This window comes from Sinocyclocheilus rhinocerous, unplaced genomic scaffold (assembly GCF_001515625.1).
Source record: "Sinocyclocheilus rhinocerous isolate Xijiao unplaced genomic scaffold, SAMN03320098_v1.1 scaffold974, whole genome shotgun sequence".
Lineage (NCBI taxonomy): Eukaryota > Metazoa > Chordata > Actinopteri > Cypriniformes > Cyprinidae > Sinocyclocheilus > Sinocyclocheilus rhinocerous.
The window spans coordinates 337,430-354,205 of record NW_015627262.1 but is presented as its reverse complement, the minus strand read 5'-3'; the positions used below and the strand labels follow the sequence as shown (position 1 = coordinate 354,205).

Below are 16,776 nucleotides of genomic sequence, written 5' to 3'. Positions count from 1 at the left end.
GGGCTTTGACTAGGCCAGGGGTAGGCAAGTTCGGTCCTAGAGAGCCGCAGTCCTGCAAGAGTTCAGCTCCAACCCTAATCAGACACACCTGAATAAGATAATCAATGTCTTCAGGATTACTAAGGCTATAGGCAGGTGAGTGGAGTTTCAGTCTGAGCTCTGACTAGGACATGCAAGGATATTCATCTTTTTCTCCTTCAACCACTGTGTGCTCAGTTTTGCTGTGCTGTGGGTCATTGTCATGTTGGAAGGTAAACCTTCTTACTATTGACAACTTTCTGGCAAGAGGGCAGCAGATTTTCCTCAAGAATTTGATGGTATTTTGCCCCATTCATTTTCCTTTTATCCTGACAAGTGCTCCAGTCCCTGCTGCAGAGAAACAACCCCATAACAGTATATTACCACCTCCATACTTTACTGTAGGAGTGGTGTTCTTTGGATGGTGAGCTGTCTTGGACTTCCGCCAGACATATCGTTTGGTGTTGAGGCCAAATAATTAAATTTTAGTTTCATCTGCCTCAGAATCTTCAAAGTGCGTTTTGGCAAAGCTCAGACAGTATAACAGGATATTACCACCAAATATCGTTTGGTGTTGAGGCCAAATAATTCAATTTTAGTTTCATCTGCCTCAGAATCTTCAAAGTGCGTTTTGGCAAAGCTCAGACAGTCACGTATGTGGTCTTTCTTGAGGAGTGGCTTTTTTCTTGCAAACCCTCCCATACAAGCCACATTTGTGGAGAATGTGTGATATTGTTGTCACATGCACACAATGATCATTCTTTGTCATAAATTCCTGCAACTGCTTCAGAATGGCTGTAGGCCTCTTGGTAGCCTCTCTGATCAGTTTCCTCCTGACTCTTTCATCCAGTTTGGAGCTACGTCCTGATCCGGGGAGGGTTTGTGTTGTACCAAATTCCTTCCACTTCTTAATAATAGATTTCACAGTGCTTCTAGGCATCGATAAAGCCCTTTGTACACAGCAAAATCCCCAGAGTTAAATCAACTCTGCTCAGAGTACATATTGTTCCAATCTACAGAGTGTTAAAGTAACACTGAAGCCTAGTTAAAGTTAATGGGATAATTAAGCGATTAATTAAGTAATGATTAAGGATTAGTAAAGAAAACCCGAGTTGATTTAACTCTGGGGATTTTGCTGTGACATCTCCTGACTTGTGCCTGTCCACAACTTTATCCCGGAGATCTTTTGACAGTGCCTTGCCACTCATAGTTGATTGTTTGCTTCAGTTGCACTACCAAGGACTGAAATGCTCCAGGAAAGCTCTTTTCATGCTAAGCTAATCAAAATGACCACAGCTGATCACAGTTGAAAGTCAAATGGATTTGTGTGCCATTAAGAATGTGATTAGCTACACCTGATTGATTTTACAAGTCATTTTTAGGAGGGAGGTGATCCTTTTTCCAACTCAGTGATTCTGTTTTTTAGTTTTTTCTGACATGTTGGTGTTATATCCTTCACATGGTTGTTAAAAGTTGCACTGAGTAAATACAGCTGGTTAAAAAAAACTGTGTCCGTCTTCATTTCAGGCTGCAAAGCAACAAAATTGATTATTTTAAAGGGGGTTGATTCTTTTCTATACCTACTGTATCCTAATTGTGACTTTATATGTCACAATTTCAACTTTTTTTCTCATTATTGTGACTTGAAATCTCACGACTGCGACTTTGTCATGGAATGTGCTAAACAGAGTACTCATGAAGATGGAAAAACAAGAAAAATTATCTTTAATCCAAACAACGCCAAACTCAACCAAACTCAGGAAACATGAGACTATAAGTACTAAACCAAATTAGGACTAATAGGCTAAATAATAGACAAACAACAAGGCACTAAAGACAATAAAAGACCATACATGTGACAGATCGCCCCCCCTCCCGGAAAGGCGCGTCCTTGTGCCTTAGACAGTCCAGAGGGTGGGGGGGGGTGGTTCTGGAGGAGGGCGAGGAATAGAAGAGGTGTCAAACAAAACCAAGTCCAAAGTAAAAGTCCATGGGGGACTGGAGGGTGGGAGGAGCCATGGGGAAGCCAGGAGCAAGAGAAGCCAGATGTATACCCAGACCACAGTCAGCATGCAGTTCTACGGCGGAGTCACAGGAGGGAGGAGCCATGGTGGAGACGTAACCAGAAGAACGATCTGCTGTGATGAAGCCGGCCAAGATGGAGACCCAGACGGAGCCGAGGAGACACAGAGCCAGGGTGACACAGAAGGTCCGGAGGGCCAAGGTGGAGCTGACGGCTTAAGGGACTGAGGCTGAGACGTGGATCTGGAAGACCACTGCAGAGCCAGTGCGACCGAGGACAACGGTGGAGCTGGAGGGAAGGAGGAGTCTGGTGGAGCTGGTGGGATTATGGGCCATGGTGGAGCTGAGGGAGCATTTGGCCAAGGCGGAGCCGATGGGTTGGAGGACCGAGGTGGAGTCTGGGGCTCTGTGGCTGGAGGCGGAGACAGGGTATCCTCATGCCAAGGCGATGCTGGGGACTGGATGGCCTGAGGTGAATCAGAGTGCCCGGATGGCGCTGATTGAGGATGAGCTAAGGGGCTGACACGAACCAGTGGAGGCAGGGCTAAGGAACTGACTGCTTTTTGGAGAGAAGACAGGAGAGGGAGGCTGGGTGGGAACACTGGAGAGCAGGAGTTAGGAGGAACCATAGGAGACGCAGGAGTTTCTGGGCTGGGCGGAATCAGCAGGAGCACTAGAGGTTTCTGACTGAATGGGACCAACGGGGGCAGAAGAAAAAGGGAATTTACCTCATCATTATAGTCCAATTCCCAGGGTTCACATTCACTTCACATGCAGCGGTGGGAGTGTGGGCGGGACAAGTACTCACTCGGCGACGGGCATTGTTGCTGACTCACACACCTGGTCAGACATTAAATTGGGCTCAGGCTCCAAGGCAGAACATGGCTCAGCAGGGCTTGCTGGCTCTTTCTTCGTGGCAGGTGCAGGCTCCGTTTCTGCAGTGGAATCAGGCTGTAGCTCTGTCTGGCTGGGTGTTGGCTGACTGGCTCGGTAGGCTCTGCAAGGCCGATGGTGAATGCTGAGTTATTAACCAGCACCTACTCCACACATGCGACGAAATCATCCTAAGGACCTCTCCCTGGCAGGTTTGCTCTAGACTGCTCGCTAAGACTTGAGATGTAAAACACGCAAAACGAGCGGTCCGGGTAGTGCGTCGGATTTCCCAGCTCTATGAAGTCCGTGGTGTGGATTTCCAGGGAGTGATCCCTCTGCTCCAGGCACAACAATTGGACTGCAGGAAGGCTCATGGTGATGGAGGGAAAAAACAAAAAAAGAAAACGCCGCAAAACAAACACTGTTAGCGGTCCTGTCTTCTGTCACGGATTGTGCTAAACAGAGTACTCACAAAGACGGAATAACAAGGAAAATAGTCTTTAATCCAAATAACGTAGGGAAACAAAGAAACAAGCTAGCAACACATCCAAGCACGATGTTAAGACAGGACACCGAAGTCAGGAAACATGGGACTATAAGTACTAAACCAGGGGTCTCAAACTCAAATCCTGGAGGGCCGGAGCCCTGCAGAGTTTTGTTTCAACCCTGCTACAACACACATACCATGTAGTTTTATATAAGCCTGAAAGACTTGATTAGTTGAATCAGGTGTGTTTAATTAGGGTTAAATCTAAATTGTGCAGGGCTCTGGCCCTCCAGGAATTGAGTTTGACACCCCTGTACTAAACCAAATGAGGACTAATAAGCTAATTAATAGACAACAGGTGAACTAAATACAATAATCATATGCACACTATGGAAACTGGGTCAAACAACAAGGCACTAAAGACAAAACCAAAAACACAAAGACCATACATGTGACATTTATATCTCACAGCTGATAATTTCTAATTTTGACTAAATTGCTCACATTTTGATCATTTGAATTCATTTGTGAAATCTTACTTTAAACTTTATTTCCCCATGTTTTTTTATTTTTTGCTCTGAGGTGGAAACAGGCTTCCATACCAGAGAGGAGTGTGGCCGATGGATGATATAAAGCTGATAAATAATTGATATAGGCCAATAGAAATTTGTTTATGTTGGATTTACACATATATTTTTGCCTTTATTATATAGAAAAGTGGAGAACTCAAAGGAAGGTGGAGGGAGAGAGAGAAAGTGGAAATGGGACATGACTCCTGGATTCAAACTCTGGTCTCTGGTTGTTTTGTGAAAAAAATCTTGCCAGTCTGATTAAAAATGAAAATAATCTGATTTCGTTATAGAAATCACAGCTAATTGTACTTTCAGATACTGCACACAGTATACATATTACATACTGCAGAAATAGAGTGGTAATGTGCTCTTCCAAGTATAGTCAGCCTCTCCACCACCCCCCTTTCTGTGGTTCTGATGTAACCATTTCTTCCTTTTGAAAGGTCTTTCATTTTCCAGTTGTTCTTAAGTAAGAAAACATGTCTAGTAAAAACAAGCGCATGCTGAATTTTGATCCCATTAATGCATGATGCTTGTCTTATGTAATGGGCCCAAAAAAAGACGCCTATGTGTAAAATGAGCAGTAGGGTGTGAACTCCGCCCCCACCCCCCCGCAAGCTTCCTCGCTTGTGTTTGGTGGTCTGAGCTTCACTACAGGCGCTGTGGGATCCTGTGTCAATAAAGTGAGATCTGGATACTGTGGTCCATCAGAAAAGAACATCCAACAGCAACACCGTTGAGTGAAACAAACAGTCAGAGACTCTACTTTTCTGTTTGCAGGAGGATGCGCCAGTCAAGTCGTCAGTGGCTCAGCTGGCTGGAAGACTTAAAGGCCATGCAATGCCAATGCCAGGAAGCATGGAGGTAGTGGAACATCTGACGTCTTTCTGCTAGTCTCTTATTGGTTGTTCCTAATCCAAATTATGTTTGTTTTTCTTCATTTCACTGAATTAAATGGTACTTAAATAGTTTGGGCAAAACAAACAATAAGGAAGGGTTCTGAAGCAACATGTGCCAATGTCGTCAAGACTGAGAAGCTCTATTGTCTACACAAGTGGTGATTCCACCTAGTGTCAATTACATGGTCTACCAACAGCCTTGTCAGTGGAGAATGTACATTCTCTATTTTCAATCCCACTAGTGATCATGTATTATAACCTGTATGGTACTGAATTGCAGGTGAAATCTATGAGAAGACCCCCATGTTCTCTGGTGATAAACAACCAAAAAGATGAAGAACATGAAGAGGTGAGCATGTAACTGTCAACACATCAGTTACTATGAGTTATAAATATCAATAATCGATTAATGTTAAAACATCTTGTTATATCTTAATGCCATTTGTAATTTTTTTTTTTTCTGGTGCAGAAGGTGTCCATTTGTCCTCATCCTCCTAAGTTGAAGATAAAGAGCTCACCCCTCATTGAAAAACTACAGGTGAGATTTCCTTGATTATCCACTTCACACAAGATCTTAGTTTCAGCCAGCTGTTTGCACAAGCATTTGCCATATATTTGCATTTGAAAGATGCTGACCTTGCAGGTTTGTGAGGTTGCTTATCAATTTAACATATCATTTCCGAAGTGAACTTTCATTCACGAAACAGGAAATGTGTTGTGTCGTGAAACTATTAGCTGAAATATGTTTAAAGTAACTCACATGTAACATGCACGGAATTGAGTTTTCAGTACATTTTAAATGCATATGCTTCCTGCAGCATTAATTGAAATATTCTCCTCTTTTTTTTGTAAAGGCCAATTTATTGTCTATTTTTAACACCAACATATTACTCATAGAATTTTGCAAGTCTACCTGTTGAACCTGCTGCTACTTTTATGAAACTCTCCTGTCACCCAGTGTTGAAAATGTGCTATTGCAAGGGCATATCAAAAACAAGACCACACAATGGTCTAAAATGTTCAGAATGGCAAGCTATAAGAACACTCTTGATATTTATGCAGTATATAGTATGTGTACTATACATACAGTAGTATGCATATGCAAATTCTTTTATTTTGACCAATGAACTGAATGTTGGGGAATGTTGGGGAATATTGGGGAAGTCGTGGCCTAATGGTTAGAGAGTCGGACTCGTAACCCAAAGATTGCGGGTTTGAGTCTCGTACCAGCAGGGATTGTAGGTGGGGGGAGTGAATGTACAGTGCTCTCTCCCACCTTCAATACCACGACTGAGGTGCCCTTGAGCACCGAACCCCCAACTGCTCCCTGGGCGCCGCAGCAAAAAATGGCTGCCCACTGCTCCGGGTGTGTGTTCACGGTGTGTGTGTGTTCACTGCTGTGTGTGTGCACTTTGGATGGGATAAATGCAGAGCACTAATTCCGAGTATGGGTCACCATACTTGGCCACGTGTCACTTCACTTCACTTCATAATAATATCCACCAAGATTTTTTTTATCATCTTCTTTTAGTCATTAATTTATGAAACTGACATAATGTAAAAACTAGACACACTTTTACTTAAAACCAGTAGGCAGTATACAGTGTTATGTGCAGTTTGCAGTAAAAGATATTCCTCTGCAAACAAAGCCAAGGTTTTTTAATGCAACTCTTCTGCCACCTAGAGTTTATATTGTACTCCTGCAAGGTCAATACCTGCAACTGAACCCCACACATCTGTCACGAGAGGTGTCTAGTTAGTTTGAACTGTCATTGGTCCATGGGATACGTCTGCTCATAAAAGGAACAGGTCCGCAGTCGCTTCTCCAATTGGTTCAGGCAAGGACTCTAATGAGATAACAGCTTAGCCACAGTTGCTGAGTGCTGAGCTGTACTAGACTCGACTTAGCAGCTATCAGGCAGTCATGGGACAAAAGGGTTGCCGTTTCTCTCTCTTCTTGTTCTCTCCTGTACAGGTAGGAGATATTTATTTCGGAACAACATCTTTCAATTTACAATGCAAGAGGAACTCAATGAAGCTTTTTTAATTGTTTTAAGTTGCTGTTTCTTGAGGTGTATATATATATATATCATCCAATGTCAATGGCTCACTAGATTTAGATCATTTGTTGCCTTTTTTGTTTGTTGAGATTAGGCTGATTTATTTTAGGCAGAACTGGTGGAATACAAACTAAACCTAATCTGTATCCAGCAGCCTATGGCAGAGGTTAACCATGGGTAAGACACAGGTAGTCAAGTTAAAGATGATTTTAAGAACCTAGATACAGTACTACTGTGAATGGTGATGAACTTGTCTTTTAATTTCCATTTAAAAGCAATACTTTTAAAAAAAGTTATATATATATATATATATATATTTTTTTTTTTTAAATTCTGACAGTGTTCTACCAACATGAATAACTTACAATTTGTTGTTTTTATTTTTTAATGTATTTTAATGTTAACTACTTAATGTATTTTTATTCATTAAAAATATTTTAACACTTAAGTATATTGCATTTTCTATTTTTATTAAAAATATAGCTTATTTTATTAAATTAAATACAGTTTATGATCGTTTTTAAATTGTATTAATAATTTTTATATGTATAACATTACATTTTATATTTCCATATTAAAATATTATGTTTCTATTAACAATTTTGTCAAATATGTTTGATTAATTACTTGTTTTTTTATTTTATTTTATAAATTGGCTTTTTGCATTTAGTATATAGGAAAATGGAGATTTTGACAGGAAATCGGTGTGAGAGAGAGAGAGAGAGAGAGAGAGAGAGAGAGAGGGAGAATAGGTTAAAGCAGTGATCCTCAAATCTGGCTCGCGAGATCCACTTTCCTGCAGAGTTTAGCTCCAACCCTAATCAAACAAACCTACCTGTGATTTTCTAATGATCCTGAAGACATTGATTAGCAAACTCAGGGGTGTTTGATTAGGGTAGACCTAAACTTTGCAGGAAAGTGGATCTCGCGAGCCAGATTTGAGGATCACTGGGTTAAAGACATGACCCAGGTCAGGCTCAAACCTGAGTACCCTAGAGCCAGTGTTATTTTACTATCATTGATATACTATTATAGTTTTTGTTATTATTTTAAATGATTTTTTTTTCTAAATTCTAATATTTTTTTTCCACTTTATTTTAGGTAGTTTTAGTAATTTTGTCATTTTTGTTAGTTTGCCATTTTTTATTAATGAGTGTTTATTCATTTATATTTATTAGTTTTAGTTTATTTCGTTTCAGGTATTTTAGAAATTCAAGTTAAACTAAACAAAAATGAGAAATGTTGCCTTGCCTTAGAAACTAGCTGAAATATTTTATTTTATGTAACAACATTTTTATTTATTTATGTATTTATTTATTTATGGTTGGTTTTTGTTATCATAACCATGATAATCCGGCCTTGAGCACAACAGTTCCTTATACAGGATGTCTTGAACAACACACTGCCCTGTGTGCCACTAAATACATATTTAATAATTAAAGGTCAATAAGTAAAATAATTGTTCATTTAACTCCCACAATTTTATGTACATCGTATCATCAGTAAGTTGCATTAGGTGTGCATTATATCATCTGCTGTGTTCTCTAGATAGCATTTAAAAACAATTTGACCACTAGTTTTGTCTCTATTCAAGAACATTATGCAGGAGCCTTAAAACATTCTTTCCTCTCTTTAAGGCCAATCTTGCTCTCTCTCCAACTGTCCTGCTCTCCCCACCCAAAAGTCCAGAGTCCAAACAGCCGCCCACAGCCTGCAGTCCCATCAGCCCCTGCAGCTCCCTGAGCTCCACCCTGCAGCCCTCTCAGCTGTCCTGTGAAGATGAGGCGCCGGTTAGCTTCGAGCAGCCGGTCGAGGGTACTCCACTGCCAAGCATCAACAAGGTCAACTAGCTTATCAATATCAATATCAAAATATATCGCTTTCCAAAATACATTTTGTCCAAAATGTATATTTATATTTTTTACTCTTGTTTGGGAACTTACTGTAACGTCAATGTGACACAAACTTGTCCTTTAGAGCGAAGATTTGATTCTGATAAAGAAGTGACAATCATTTACATTCGGTATAAAATATTTACACTAATAGTAAGTACACTGTAAGAGAATGCAGTACTTCTGCAAGAGAAAGTTTCTCAGAGTAACACAGAAAAATGCACTAAAATATAATTTTATTTAAAAATATATATATTTTTGTTTCTATCAGCATGTCCCCTTAGGAGCTCTGTAGTAATGCTTTTTGAATATATATAAAAATATCAATACAATTTAAATAAAATAAAAAAATAAAAAAAACTATTGCTTTGCAGCAAAATACCAACACTTTTGGATTGTGTGAGGGATACTCTCTTAGAATTTACTTTACAGTAAGTATATGCATTCCAAATATACTGTGATGGGTTTAGGGTTGCATCAGTAAATAATAACTGGTACTGCAGGGCTATGATCACATATTTTGGTCTGTAAGTGGACATTTAATTTTAATTTGTCATTGAAAACCCTGTATTTTTTTGTAGACTAAATATGAGTGGCAAAACATGATCTCTTGAAAGTTCAGCAGTAACCTTTTACAGGCTTGCTGTTTCTCAGAAAATCTCTGATGTGTGCAGAAGAGGATCTGATGATATCAGCATGAAGGTGCACATCTCTTTGCAGCCAGTATTGTGGGCTTAAGCTCTGTGTAAGCCTATAGAGACTGTCCTCTCTAATCCAATCAGGCCACTTCTGCATCATACCCTCTGTAACTCTTCAAAGAGCATTCACAAAAGAATGCAGCAATAACACATGATTGTTTATATTTTGTTAAAGAAGTACTTAGCTGCCGAGCTACGTTCTTTGATTCTGGAATGCAATGGGAATTCACAGAAAGGTCAGGATTTGTTTGCAATTCAGTTGGATTAATGTGGACAGTTGACTCACAAACAATCATTTTCAGCTATTTCTGACGGGATGATGAATAAGACAGAAAACAAAATAAGTGCTGGATGAGTTATTTTATTCAATGTAGGATGAGTACAATCCACTGTAGGAAATAAAACGTGTTTTTAATCATTTGTCAGCGAAGAAGCAGCTTGACACTGCAAAGCCAATTTATGTAAACATATCCATAACAGCATACAAAAATGTTCAAATATTGGGACAATTTTGATCATGAAAGGCTAGAAATGCCCCTAAACTGCTGTATGCGGTACGCTAATATTACATTCTGTAAATAGCCTAATGTACTGTTGGTTGTCGAAGGTTACTTTGAGTCCAGGTTTAACGTAAAACTACTAAATCCTCTTTTTTGTTTTACATCCTTAAAATCTAGTATAATCCAATACTGGAGTGCTGTCATTCAAGAGCAACAGCTCTGTCCGCAAAACCTAATCTTTCCACCTAGATGTCAAACTAGGCAGAAACCATCACAGGAAGGAACCAAGCAGGAGCGGTTTCTTCATTAGGGCGATAGGGCGACGCACCACCAAAGTGTGAAAGGGAGGATTTTTTTCTATTACATTCAACCACAATGTTACGCTAGCTGTCACTGTTCTGGACTGTTTGTTCTGCCTCAGGATATATAGTCCAATCAGCGTCAAGTCACATTATGTGGAGTGCCGCCCCTTTTTGGGCGATTTCACTCAGGCTGAGAATCGCCCCAATAGACTTCCATACAAAGATTTATTTATTTTTTTTCGAATTGCTGGGACTGCAATGGGAGGGAGGACTAGCACTAACCTGCTTTCGTCATCATACATAAATGTAACTTTTAAAATTTAACAACGATTGGTGGGAACAAACATACCTATGTGGAGTGCCGCCCCTTTTTGGGCGATTTCACTCAGGCTGAGAATCGCCCCAATAGACTTCCATACAAAGATTTTTTTTTTCTTTTTTCGAATTGCTGGGACTGCAATGGGAGGGAGGACTAGCACTAACCTGGTTTCGTCATCATACATAAATGTAACTTTTAAAATTTAACAACGATTGGTGGGAACAAACATACCTCTCTTAATTATCTTTAAGCTGAAGTCAGGACTAGTCTGGATGGCCTGAATAAAGCAAACCAGTAACTTAACAGTAAAGTTTAGAGGGATGACGATTGAAATGGAGGTAAAGACTATTCCAGTGACATACAGGAGTCGTACATTATTAAACACGCGCAAGACTGTTATTAGTAGTGTGCTAATAGACAAACTGTGTATGTGCGCTCTCTGATAGCTTTTTGCACGAGCACTTTTCAGTATGGTTGCATGTCTGGCAAGTGTTTTATAAACCCTAGTTCAGACTACACGACTTTAAACGTCGGCAGATAGCTGTGCTGTTCAGTCTACATGACTTGCTGTCTGTCTTGAAGTCGTTGTAGCAAGCAGGAGCGGTTTCTTCATTAGGGCGATAGGGCGACGCACCACCAAAGTGTGAAAGGGAGGATTTTTTTCTATTACATTCAACCACAATGTTACGCTAGCTGTCACTGTTCTGGACTGTTTGTTCTGCCTCAGGATATATAGTCCAATCAGCGTCAAGTCACATTATGTGGAGTGCCGCCCCTTTTTGGGCGATTTCACTCAGGCTGAGAATCGCCCCAATAGACTTCCATACAAAGATTTATTTATTTTTTTTCGAATTGCTGGGACTGCAATGGGAGGGAGGACTAGCACTAACCTGGTTTCGTCATCATACATAAATGTAACTTTTAAAATTTAACAACGATTGGTGGGAACAAACATACCTCTCTTAATTATCTTTAAGCTGAAGTCAGGACTAGTCTGGATGGCCTGAATAAAGCAAACCAGTAACTTAACAGTAAAGTTTAGAGGGATGACGATTGAAATGGAGGTAAAGACTATTCCAGTGACATACAGGAGTCGTACATTATTAAACACGCGCAAGACTGTTATTAGTAGTGTGCTAATAGACAAACTGTGTATGTGCGCTCTCTGATAGCTTTTTGCACGAGCACTTTTCAGTATGGTTGCATGTCTGGCAAGTGTTTTATAAACCCTAGTTCAGACTACACGACTTTAAACGTCGGCAGATAGCTGTGCTGTTCAGACTGACAAGTCTGTCTTGAAGTCGTTGTAGTATTCACACAACGTAAATGATCCACAACAGGGGGTCACACACTACACGAGCTGACAACAACTCTGTCACCCAACGACTCTACACGGTCCCCAAACCATGTTTTGTCATGAAAAAAGACGCGAGAAGTTGAACGGGAATGACGCAAAACAGCAAGTGAAACAGGAGTTGTTTATTTCTAAATGGACGTCCGGAATACGAGCTGACAACAACTCTGTCACCCAACGACTCTACACGGTCCCCAAACCATGTTTTGTCATGAAAAAAGACGCAAGAAGTTGAACGGGAATGACGCAAAACAACAAGTGAAACAGGAGTTGTTTATTTCTAAATGGACGTCCGGAATAAATTAGTGCTGCAAGTTGTTTGTGTGATGATCTGTTCTGAAAAAATGTGCTCCATTTCTTGTCCAAACTTCTTAAAGCCATGTTGCTGCTGCTGTTTTTCGGCCCTGTCCCAAATGGCATCCTAAACCCTCGAGGTCTTCCTCTGAGTCCGCCCTTTCGTGACGTAATGCCGCTTTGACTGTCGGGTAGAACTCTGCTGCGGAGCTCGCCCCAGTGCGGGCTCAGCAGAAGTGCAGATCGAGGGCGCATAACGGCCGCAAAGGGGACGCTCGCGAGAACCCTTCTCAATGCTAAAATGACGAATGGGACACTCTACGGTCTTGTAGACTTAACGGACACGGACACGCACACGCGGCGGCTATTGTAAGACCGCAAGCGCACATGAAGTGTTCCATTTGGGACAAGGCCTTCTTCCGCTGACCTCAAACCATGCCTTGCTCTCTCATTGGCTGTAGCTCGTTGCGACACCTGATTCCACGTGTTGTCGAGTTGGTCGACAGCTCCAGATATTTAGCATGCTAGATATTTGTTTGGCGTCAGCGAGCCTCTTTGACGCATCGTTGAGTAATTCACACATAAAGATTGCCGAGCGCTGATTTTCCCGCGATCACTGCCCGCTGTCGGCGAGCTCGTTGATTTGCAAATCGGGCTTAAAATCCTGTAGTGTGAACTTGTCATAATGGACACTTGCTGAAGAAGCATGTTTTAGGAGTTTGCAATGGTCAGTGCTGTTTATATACATATGGACATCAGTACTCACTCTGACAGAGGAACTGTTCACTGGTGATGTCGAGCCGCCTTAAGATCACCACATTCGACAAATTCAGAATGTTTTTATTAGCTTTTTAATTTGTGTTTTGCTCTGTTTAATAATTCTGAATGGATCTGTCTACATTTATATACAGTCAGGTTAAGGCGACTGGTATAGTGGTCTGTTGGCATCTCCGTGTCACGTGCCCTGGATATTATTAAAGTCTATAAGTTTGAATTCGACTCTGCGTCTCTGTGCTCCTCACAGTAGTGAACCGTGACACTCTGTGTGTTCTTGTTTGGTATTGCAGTTCGACTTGTAGTTATAGAAAATGCTCTAAACAAATGTGACATTTATTTTTTTTCCTCACAGTTTTTGCTGTTGCACTGTATAAATAAATGGTGAATTATGAAATTTTAATGTTTTAATTTATCTTGAAAAATTCTAGCAGAAAATATTGTTTTGTGAGAATCATCCTCAAACTCTTGAACTTGGTAAAACAATTATCTTTATTCAAAATGTTTCAAGTCAAAATTTTCCCTTTTGCTATACTGGGATAAATCATACTGGGATATATGCTAAAATTGTTGTACGTGGCACCCAACCTAGACAATTTTCCACCAACTGCCACTGGAACCAAGTATCCATCCCAGGAACCGGTCCCAGAATGCATTGCAACAAGCTCAACTGGGATGGTCGATTAGTCAAGAAGAATGTTGAATATAATTTTGCTTTAAAGTAAAAATAGTTCAGTGTAATTAAAAGGCCATTTTATCATGTTGAGAGGAATAGACAACATCACCACCTAAATTTCAGATTTCTGTGAAACCCATTTGTTTTTCAATAAACGATTGATTAAACTTTTACATTTGGTCCCCCTAAATCAAAAATATTTGGTTAGATCCTTGATTTTACGCAATAGTTGTGTATTTTTTTGCTTATCACAGCCTTGTGTTGTTAGCTTAGCAACACTCTGCTGTGTGGTAAATATGACGAGGGCTATTTGTGTGGCACGTGGTGTTGCAGCCATTTTCCTTTTCATTTAATCAATTCCAGTTTCATTTATGATCTGTCCAGTTAGCATGCTGCTTATGTAGCATGGCGACTACGTAAGTAAGTTTTGATACAAAGTAAATATGTCAGTTGTAGTCTGTAGTTTATTAAAGTTATGAATGAATTCAACTTTTACAAACTCAGCTAGTCTGATTTTGTGTATTCACCCCACAGAATCGAGCTAGGCTGTCTTTTAAGCGACGTCTGCCCACACGACAACACAGGAAGTCAGCATGTGAGGAGACAAAATGGAACGAGGGAAATGACTCTCCATGTGAACCAAATAGTCAACAGCAGAATGGAGATGAAGGGGAATTATTTGGTGGGCCTTCACAGGAGGATACTGAAGATAAAACAGACTCTGTTCAACCCACCAATGGCCCACAACAGGAAAAAGACAGGACAGAGCACTTAGATGTACCCCAAGAAAATGAGGGGACCGAAGTAACCCATATAGGAAGTAAGGAGGAATTAAATAAGGGAGGATATGAACCTTCTGACTGTAAACAGGCTCAAGAAGAAGACAAGGAAGAGACAGAAGAGGACAGGACAGAAGTGAAAGAAGACAAGGAAGTTCTGGATGCAGAGAACAACCCAGAATAGAAGTAACAGGGTAATGGTCATCAAAATGTTTTTTTTTTTTTTTTCGCAACATAAGCATTTATTTAGCAAGCTAGAATAATGAGAAGGCTATTGCCGACCACAGTTGAATTAATAGCGTTTCTAACAAACGTTCATGTGGATTCGCTGAGAACAGACTCCAGTATAGATGAAGAATGACAAAGTCTGAATGCCAGGATTGAATTCTTCTCTTTTAGGACTGTGGATTTGTGGACTTATTGCTAAAGCAAACATTAAACAAAGGGTTAGATGTTATCAGCACACTCATGGCAATTTGTTGCAATTTTATGTTTTGGAGTATTGGTGGTGAATTTGTACAATCTCATTTGTATGTTTTTGTACAATCTCCTTGCACCCCACTGCTGGTTAGGTTTAGTGGTGGACCTTTAAAAAAAAATATATATATTTTTTTACAAATCAAACTGTACAAATGTGCCACGAACTGCAAAAATGTGTAACAGTTATGTTTTCTCAAGAGATCAGGTGGGATCTTATAGCTAAAATGAAGCCGTTATATCAAACCCTGAGTTTCTATTCAAACTCTGTATGGTATGTCTGAGTTATTTATATGCCTCGATTATCTTGCTTGCTTTTTTCTTTTAAATAAACGTATGTTGGATTCTTATTTGCTGTTCAGAGAACAGGAACGCTTTCACCTTTGGAGAGCATTCTCTATTTTAAAAGTACTTTTCCAGCCTTCACCCTGTTTGAATATTCATGTTATTCAGTTTACAAAGTGTCAAATATCACTGAAATAGGTGTAGTTTTATTGACTGTTGGTTAATTTGAAATATCTGACATGCCTCTGTGATAGTCCTAGGCCCTGTAAACAGCAAAAGTTGGCTAGAAATGCTTCATAAAAACTTCAGAAATGATTTATCAGTCATTTTGAGTGTTTTAGGTTCACTGACATTGAGTTGGCTGAGAGGGTTGTGGAGAGGGTGTGGTTAAAGTAGCAAAATCACGAGTCACTAACTGCACTTTTATTTTCTGATGGTTCTGATGGTACTAAAATTCACCGTTTTTTAATAACAAGATAAATATAAACAATACAAAGAACATAGTGGCAGATATATTGCGACAGCCAAAATTGATCAGCAGTCTCCACTGCTGCTATGGAAAGATACTTTATTATTAAATAAAATGCCTGAAATGTATCACTGTGACAGCAAAGCTACTGTACTGCATCAATGATCTACTACTTCCCATATAAGTCTGAATAAAGAGCTTTATTTACACTTACCAGATGCTTTCCTTTATTATGTAAGCATCACTGACTGACTCCACTGACTGAAGTGAGCAAACCAGGTAACATGGTTACCCCCCCTCCCATTTGAATAGATTGACATAATAATTTGCTATTTTACTGAATAGTTCACTTTTTAGTTACAACAAGCCTAATTACTTTTGCCTTTTGCTCAAAACGAAACCAAATGCACTCGATTCTGCACATGTGGCTGTCACTAACCTCTGTTAGAGTATAGTGATGTTATTACTTCGGTAAAAATTATTCTGATTGGTTAAATCATAGAAAAACAAACAGATGTGCATCAACTTCAAAGCATATCTCTGAAGGTTATTTAGGTGACAAGCGATTAAGAGTTCACACGCAACGTGTCGCTCCCAAGACGTGTATTGCCACCCATGCATCAGGGTGATGGAAGATGCCCTTATGCATATTCCATCCTGGGTGCCGTTACGAATTTCCCTGGAGACCGGTCCTGCACAGACAGATACTAACTAACACTTGGATAGTTTATTTCTTACTACGTGAACGTGACTGAAATTAAATATTTTCGTTTCCTGTATCTTTTTTTTTTGTTTTGGTGTAGCTCTGATGAATATATGAAGCTTCTCTCTGAAGCACGTGGTCTCTGCATGCGTTCTCGCTTTGAGTAATTTCCTCTTGACATAAAAGTTATGCTGGCACAATGAATGACTTTTTTTCATTACAGCCACAGGACAAGCTGCGCATTGCACACAAATTTGTTTGGTGTGATACGATTCAAATTTAGGGGGGCAAAGCTTGTTGACACGGGGCTTGTTGCCCCAAAG

General features: G+C 40.1%; 1 protein-coding gene across 1 annotated transcript in view; it reads left to right on the top strand.

Moving 5' to 3' along the window:
• LOC107726590 (capZ-interacting protein-like) overlaps positions 1–16,110 on the top strand; it is a 31,379-nt gene extending 15,269 nt beyond the window's left edge. Inside the window, exons 2-6 of the mRNA XM_016536235.1 lie at positions 4,753–4,836; positions 5,152–5,220; positions 5,341–5,409; positions 8,569–8,772; positions 14,275–16,110. Coding sequence (XP_016391721.1) covers positions 4,753–4,836; positions 5,152–5,220; positions 5,341–5,409; positions 8,569–8,772; positions 14,275–14,703 — 855 coding nt within the window. The 3' untranslated portion in view covers positions 14,704–16,110. The remainder of the gene's footprint in view (positions 1–4,752; positions 4,837–5,151; positions 5,221–5,340; positions 5,410–8,568; positions 8,773–14,274) is intronic.
• Positions 16,111–16,776: the final 666 nt, after the last annotated feature.